The sequence below is a fragment of the Larimichthys crocea genome, chromosome XI (assembly GCF_000972845.2).
Source record: "Larimichthys crocea isolate SSNF chromosome XI, L_crocea_2.0, whole genome shotgun sequence".
Lineage (NCBI taxonomy): Eukaryota > Metazoa > Chordata > Actinopteri > Sciaenidae > Larimichthys > Larimichthys crocea.
Genome location: NC_040021.1, coordinates 19,430,666 through 19,439,309, shown reverse-complemented (window position 1 = coordinate 19,439,309; position 8,644 = coordinate 19,430,666). Strand labels below are relative to the sequence as shown.

At 42.1% G+C, this 8,644-nt stretch overlaps 1 protein-coding gene across 1 annotated transcript in view; it reads left to right on the top strand.

Moving 5' to 3' along the window:
* cradd (CARD and death domain containing adaptor protein) overlaps positions 1 to 7,238 on the top strand; it is an 8,876-nt gene extending 1,638 nt beyond the window's left edge. The window contains exon 2 of the mRNA XM_027284113.1: positions 6,827 to 7,238. Coding sequence (XP_027139914.1) covers positions 6,827 to 7,122 — 296 coding nt within the window. The 3' untranslated portion in view covers positions 7,123 to 7,238. The remainder of the gene's footprint in view (positions 1 to 6,826) is intronic.
* The last annotated feature ends 1,406 nt before the right edge of the window (positions 7,239 to 8,644 follow it).

Sequence of the window (8,644 nt, the reverse complement as noted above, 5' to 3'; positions counted from 1 at the left end):
AGGGAATGACTGAAACTCTTTCCGAATAAGAGCGAGTAGGAACAGGAAGTGAAGTGATGCGGCCAGGTGTTTGTGTAAACAGCTAAAGTGTACCTGCAGACGGAGGCCTCTATTGGCTGCTGGCGGCTCGACCATGACCGCTTTTCTGGTCGCTGAGACGTTTCCTCGTTGTTGTTGTTGTCCGAGTTCGACCCCCGGGCTCCTGTAGGACTTCGGACTGTCCTGGAGGACAGACGCCAACACAGCGCAGGGAAACAAGGAACAAGACACACTCAGGGACCCGTTAAACCCGCTCTGAGGACAGGACCGGACCAGGGACCAGGAACCACTGTTTGAGACCAGGACCGAGACCAGGGAACCAGGCGCAGGACCTACTGTCTAGACCCGCGGCCGTTTGTTTAAAAACATTTTATGTGACGAATATTCCAATGACACATGGAGCTGTGATTCACTCTTCCAGGTTTTCCAGGATCAGGTTTTCAGGTGGGCGGGGCTGTTCAGGTGTCTCAGGAAACAGCTGTGTGTGCGTGTGTGTGTGTTTGTGTGTGGTGTGTGTGGTGTGTGTGTGTGCGGCAGAGGAGGTCGCTCAGATCTGTATTCTCGTGACGACGTTCTTTGGACGGACCTAAACCTGTCGGCCGGTCCGGTGCGGTTTCTGTTTTCTGATGTTAAAGATATTTATTGATCCACTTGTTTTTGGTACATTCACCCAGTCGTCTGTCTTCTTGTCCCACCTGTCTGTCTGTCCTGTCCACCTGTCTGAGACAGGAAGCAGGCTGTCTTCATCCTTGATTGTCAATCAGTACTAAAGTTTTATTTTCATTTTTTGTCTCATAATTAAAACTCGTTTGTCTGTTTGTGATTTTTAAACAGAACAATTAAAATAATTCAAAATAAATAAATCTACGACAGGAAAAAACTTTTATTTCTATAAAGTTTAAATAAAGTATTAAAATTTTTTAATACAGATTATCTTAGCCTCATTAGCAGATTTAAAGAATATAATGAGGTCGCTGATTTTACATATTCATATATTATCTGTCTCAGCGTTTAAGAATAATTACTAATTTACAATTTTCAAAATTTTTCTAATGGGCGGAAACGTGAGTGCGCTCAGTTCCGGAACACTTGGTTCCGCTTTGTGTTTCCAGTCGGACACATGAAACATGAAGGCAGACGGTTTGGGCTTCGAAGCCTTAATCCCGTTTGTTTTCGTGATTAATTATGTTAATGAGCTGTTAATTAGCGCTCGGTTCGGTTCTGCCCGGTCCGCTGGCTCTCCGCTCCACATGGGACCCGGTCCACAAAGATCTGCTGCGGGCTCACCTCTGGACCTGTTCCGGGCAGCTGCTGTCACCGACCACTCGTTCCGCTCTTTTTAGGGGGACGTTTTACGGAGGCGCCGTGCCAGCTCATCGAGGCTCCGCTGACCGCCGGAAGCGGACCCTGAAGTGCTCGACTGCTTCCGGCCCGCGGGCCACCGCTTTCCACGCCTTCTCCGGGCCTGGACGAGTACAGCTGGGTCGAGACCCCCAGACTGCTGCTGGAACCTGCAGTAACGGGACCGGGACCGGGACCAGGCCATCAGGGTGAGTCCAGGTTGTAGATCACAGCTGATTCGGATAACATGAAAACATCATTTATCATTTTAAAATTATCGTTAATTAACATTAATTCTAATAATAATTATGCACTTACATTCATTAATTTATTCAGTCATTATTAATTATCAGTTTGTCATAACACAAAAATATTTTAAACTTCAAAAAAAAATTAAAACAATAAATAAAATATAAATAAATAAATTTTTTTTTAAAATAAATAAAAAAAAAAATTATTTTTCTGTTAAAAAACAAAAACAACCTCAGAGAACCTTCAGAGAACCATCCTCACCTTTAAAGGACCGAAATTCAACAACTTTCTCTTGTTGTTCAATAGAAAGATTCCGTTAATGTAACGTTACCATCAACAGTACTTAACGTTAATGTAACGTTACATCGACAGCAGTACATACGTTAATGTCTTTTTTTTTAACGCTACTCAACAAGTACCTTAACGTAATTAACACCACGAGCCCACTGTATCTGTACCACTTAACACTGTAACATGCGCCAACTGATCCCGTAAAACTGTTCCCACTGAGCCCTGTATCACTGTAACACTGTAACACTGAGCCACGTAACACTGTTGTACACTGTAAACACTTAAACACGAGCCACTGTAAACACCTTGTACACTGTAACACTGAGCCACTGTAACACTGTAACACTGTATCACTTGTAACACTGGCACTGTAACCTGAGCCCACTGTAACACTGCTAACACTGTACACTGTTCTAAACACTGATCCACTGTAAACACTGACACCTGTAACCACTGTAACACTTGTAACATACCACTGTACCGTAACACTGAGCCCCTTGCTAACACGCTAACACTGTAACACTGAGCCACTGTAACACTTGTAACCACTGTATCCTGTAAACTGGCCACTTTAACACTGTAAACCTGTACACTTTAACACTGAGCCACTGTACAATTGTACACTAACCACTGAGCCACCTAACACCTGTAACATGTAACACTGTAACACTAGGCCCACTGTAACACTGTAACACCTGTAACACTGAGCAACGTAACCACTGTATCATGTAAAACACTGAGTCCACTGTAACACTGTAACCTGTAAATTAACACTGAGCCACTGTATGTTAACACTGTAACACTGTAACACTTGAGCCACTGTAACATGAACACTGTAACACTGAGCCCCGTAAACTGTAACACTATCACTGTAACACTATCCACTGTAACCTGCGCCACTGTATCACTTAAAACTGTCCACACGTATAACACTGACCCTTTAACACTGTAACCACTGTAACACTGTACACTGGCCACGTACCCTGTAACCACTGTAACATGAGCCACTGTATCACTGAGCCACTGTAAACACTGACCACTGTAAACACTGTTAACACTGTAAACACTAGCCACTGGTAACACGGTACACTGAGGCCACTGTATCATGAGCCCCGTAAACACTGTACACTGCGACACGTATCACTGTAACCCTGTAAACACTGAGCCACCTGTATCACTTGTAAACACTGACCCACTGTTAACACTGAGACTGTAACACTTGTAAACATGAGCCACTGTATCATTAAAATGTAACACTGTTAACCACCTGAGCCACTTATCACTGTAATCACTGAGCCACTGTAACACTAGCCACTGTAACACTGGCCACTGTAACACTGTGTAAACTGGCCATGTAACACTGAGCCACGTAACCTTTTGTACACTAGCCACTGTATTCACTGAGCCCCTTCACACTGAGCCACTGTAACCACACTGAGCCTCACTGTAACAATGTGTAAACTGAGCCACAGTAACCCTGAGACACTGTTGTAACACTGCTAACACTTGTTGTAACACTGTATCACTGAGCCACTGTAACCTGAGCCACTGATACACTGTAACACTGAGCCACTGTAACACTGAGCCACGTCATCACTGAGCCACTGTAACCACTGAACACTGAGCCACTGTACACTGTAAAGCGCCCACTGTATAGCACTGTCTATACCACTGTCATGACACTTTGTAAACCACTGAGCCCACTGTAGCACGACACTGTACCACCGTATAACACTACATGTACACTTGTAACACTGTACGACGCCACTACACACTGAAACTTCACTTGTAACACTGAGCCACTGAACACTCGCTCACTGTAACCGAACACTGTAAACGTAACACGAGCCCTGTAACACTGTAGCCACTGTAACACTGAGGCCACGATAACACTGTATCACTGAGCCACTGTCCTGTACCTTGTATCAAGTGAACCTGCATCACTGTACACGTATCACTACCTGTAAACACTGTAAACACTGGATGTCCACTTAACACTGAACACGGCCACTGTAACACTGTAACACTGGCATTGTACCAACACTGTAACACTGAGCCACTTGTAAATAACACTGTATCACTGTAGACACTGACCACTGTCAACACTTGAACACTGTCCACTGTAACACTGAGCACTGTAACACTGTACATCGGCTTGTAAGCCATTGTAGCCGTTAACACTGTCACCACTGATCAACCCTGAACACTGAGCCACTGCAACTTGTACCACTGTATCACTTAAACCCCTGTCACACTGAACACTGAGACCACTTGTAACTATCACGTAACATATTAAACTTGGGCCACTGTAACACGTACACTAAGAGCCACGTATCACTGAGCCACTGTCACACTGCACTGACACTGTGACACTGTAAACACTTGTACAACACTGACCTGAGCCACTGTATCACTGTAACCACTGAACATGAGCCACTTAACATACACTGAGCCACTGTATCACTGCCTTTGTAAACACTGTACACTGAGCCACTGTATACTGTAAACTGAGTCCACTTGTAAACCTGCAGCCACTGTAACACTGTAACACTGAGCACTGAAACTGAGCCACTGCTATCACTGTAACACTGTCAACACGTAAACACTGAGCCACTGTATCACTGTATCACTGAGCCACTAAAAAAGAACTGAACACTGAGCCCACTGTAACACTGAGCATGAAGCCACTGTAAACACTGAGCCACTGTCCACACTGAGCCCACTGTTCCCCATGAAGCCACTGTAACACTAGCCCTGTACACCACTTGTAACACTGAGCCACTGTAACACTGTAGCCACTAGACACTTGTAACCTGAGGCCATTGTAATGGCCACTGCTAAACACTGTACACACTGACCTCGTAATCCTGAGCCAACTGTAATCAATGAGGCCCCGCACTGTACAACATGAGCCACTGTAATAACACTGAGAGCCAATGGTACTCACTGAGCCACTGTAACATAACTGTAACACTCGAGCCACTTTGACACTGTACACTGAGCCTGATATCACTGAGCCACTGTATCACTGAGCCCTGTAACATAGCCACTATAACACTGAGCACTGTAACACTGACCACTGTAGCCACTGATGCCACTGTTCACACTGTACACTTACAGTAACCATGAGCCACTTGTAACACTGAGCCATGTAACACTTGTAAACAGCATGAGCCACTTTTTTTGTATCACTGTAAACACTGTTCACTGAGACACCGTACACTTAACACTGTTAATCACTGAGCCACGTAACACTGCCCTCCTACTGTAACCACGTAGTCACTGAGACACTGTAACACGTGACATCTAGCTGTAACACTGAATGCGCCAACTGGTAACACTGTAATCACTGAGGCCCACTAACACTGACCACTTGACCTGTCTACACGGACCCTGAAACACTGTACACTGAGCCACTGACTGACCACTGTACATGATCACTGAGGACACTGTAACACTGTTGTAACACTTAGCCCCCCCCCCCCACTGTATCACTGTAACACTGTAACACTGAGCCACTGTAACACTGAGCCACTGTAACACTGTAACACTGAGCCACTGTAACACTGAGCCACTGTAACACTGAGCCACTGTAACACTGTAACACTGAGCCACTGTAACACTGTAACACTGAGCCACTGTAACACTGTAACACTGAGCCATGGTCGCCCCATTCATGTAGTTAAAGTCTCATGAACGACTCTCGTCCAATCAGATCACTCGGTCTGAACTTCCTGTTTATATAAATATAATCAGACACTGAAGTTTAAACAAGATTAACGAAATTAACAAAGCGTCAGGATCCTCCAGAGCTTTCATCAGAACCAGAACCAACAGAGAACGTTCAGAGAACGTTCAGACAGTCTCTGGTTGAATGTTTCTGAATCAGATTCCTGCTGCAGGTACGTCAGTCCAAGCTGCAGGCAGGGAGCTGCTTCCAGAGCCAAGCTCCTCCCTCCTCCCTCCTCCTCCTCGCTCCTCTCTCCTCCTCGCTCCTTTTATTACCTTCCTCCAGCTTTCCAGGAATCTTGGCAGCAGCAGTGTTAAAGCTGCAGAGCATCACATGCTCACCACATGAACCTCCTGCTGCTGCTGGGCCTGAAAACCTCCTCTGCTTCTTCTCCTTCTTCTTCTCCTTCTCCTTCTTCTTCTTCTTCTCCTTCTCCTCCTTCTTCTCCTTCTTCTTCTCCTTCTCCTCCTTCTTCTTCTCCTTCTTCTTTTTCTCCTTCTTCTTCTCATCCTCCTTCTTCTCCTTCTCCTCCGTCTCCTTCTCATTCTTCTTCTTTTTCTCCTCCTTCTTCTCCTTCTCCTTCTCTTTCTTCTCCTCCTCCTTCTTCTTCTTCTTCTTCTCCTTCTCCTCCTTCTTCTTCTTCTCCTTCTCCTCCTCCTTCTCATTCTTCTCCTTCTTCTCATTCTTCTTCTTTTTCTCCTTCTTCTTCTCCTCCTTCTTCTCCTCCTTCTCCTCCTTCTTCTCCTTCTTCTTCTCCTTCTTCTCCTTCTCATTCTCCTTCTTCTTCTTCTCCTTCTCATTCTCCTTCTTCTTCTTCTCCTTCTCATTCTTCTTCTTCTTCTTCTCCTTCTCATTCTTCTTCTCCTTCTTCAAAAAGTGTTTTTGTTTTTTCTGTTTCTGGCTCAGTTTGTATCAAACATTAATCAAACGTTGAGTAAACGTTGAGTAAACGTTGGGGTTAAACAAACATGTCACTTCCTGTGTCACCGTGACCGAAAACCAAAACAAAACATGTTGACTGAAGAATCGTCCAATCAGTGACGAGCAGACGGGTCGACCCCGACTGATGATGGTCAGCGATCAGCTGATCTGAGTTAAAAACATTCAAACATAAAAATCTGAATTCATGAATTAATGAACTCTTTGTTCTGGTTCTGTTCTGGTTCTGTTCAGGTGTCTGCCGACTTCCTGACTCGGTTCTTCAGAAGGTTCCTTCGGATCGGGAGTTGTCCCGGCTGGCATCCCGGCTTGGTTCTGAATGGGAGTCGGTCCTGTTGGATCTGGGTCTGTCCTCGGAGGATCTGTACCGGTGTCGGTCCGATCACTCTCTCAGCACTCATGGGGCGGTTCTAGCCGGCCTGGTCCAGTGGCGACGAAGTGAAGGGAAGAAGGCCACGGTGCAGAGGCTGGTCCAGAGTCTGATGGCTGCCGAAGTCCATCCATCGGTTCTGGAAGAAGTTCTGATGTGACGGAGGAGAACTCAGCACCCAGACCAGAACCAGAACAGAAACATTCAAATCATTCAAACGACTTTTTGTTTCTTTACATTTATTAACGAGTTCTTAGAAAGAAAGAAAGAAAGAAAGAAAGAAAGAAAGAAAGAAAGAAAGAAAGATAAACTTTATTTATCCCACGCTTCAAACACTACACACACACTGTAACACACACACACACACTGTAACACACACACACACACACACTGTAACACACACACACACACACACACACTGTAACACACACACACACACAGTAACACACACAAACACACAAACACACACAGTAACACACACACACACTAACACACACACTAACACACACACACTAACACACACACACACACAGTAACACACACACAAACACACAGTAACACACACACACACAGTCATACTAACACACACACTAACACACACACACACACACACAGTCACACACACACACACAGTCTCACACACACACACACACACACACAGCTCTTCATTAATTCCTTCACTTCCTGTTGAGGTCACTTTCTTTTTTAAGGTGGACTGACGAGTTCCAAAACAAACCATTGTTTTTATTCAGATGTGTAATAAAGTTTGTTTAGATAAAGTTTGTTTAAATAAAGTTTGTTTAAATAAAGTTTGTTTAGATAAAGTTTGTTTAGATAAAGTTTGTTTGAATAAAGTTTGTTTAGATAAAGTTTGTTTAAATAAAGTTTGTTTAGATAAAGTTTGTTTGAATAAAGTTTGTTTAGATAAAGTTTGTTTGAATAAAGTTTGTTTAGATAAAGTTTGTTTAAATAAAGTTTGTTTAGATAAAGTTTGTTTAAATAAAGTTTGTTTTAATAAAGTTTGTTTAGATAAAGTTTGTTTAAATAAAGTTTGTTTAGATAAAGTTTGTTTGAATAGTTTGTTTAAATAAAGTTTGTTTAGATAAAGTTTGTTTAAATAAAGTTTGTTTAGATAAAGTTTGTTTAAATAAAGTTTGTTTTAATAAAGTTTGTTTAGATAAAGTTTGTTTAAATAAAGTTTGTTTAGATAAAGTTTGTTTAAATAAAGTTTGTTTAAATAAAGTTTGTTTAGATAAAGTTTGTTTAAATAAAGTTTGTTTAGATAAAGTTTGTTTAAATAAAGTTTGTTTAAATAAAGTTTGTTTAGATAAAGTTTGTTTAAATAAAGTTTGTTTAGATAAAGTTTGTTTAAATAAAGTTTGTTTAGATAAAGTTTGTTTAAATAGTTTGTTTAAATAAAGTTTGTTTAAATAAAGTTTGTTTAAATAAAGTTTGTTTAGATAAAGTTTGTTTAGATAAAGTTTGTTTAAATAAAGTTTGTTTAGATAAAGTTTGTTTAGATAAAGTTTGTTTAAATAAAGTTTGTTTAGATAAAGTTTGTTTAAATAAAGTTTGTTTAAATAAAGTTTGTTTAAATTATTTCAATGTTTTCACAGATTTAATTAAACATTTAATATTTAAATATTCATTAACAACTTCATTGGCCGACCCACATGACCTCC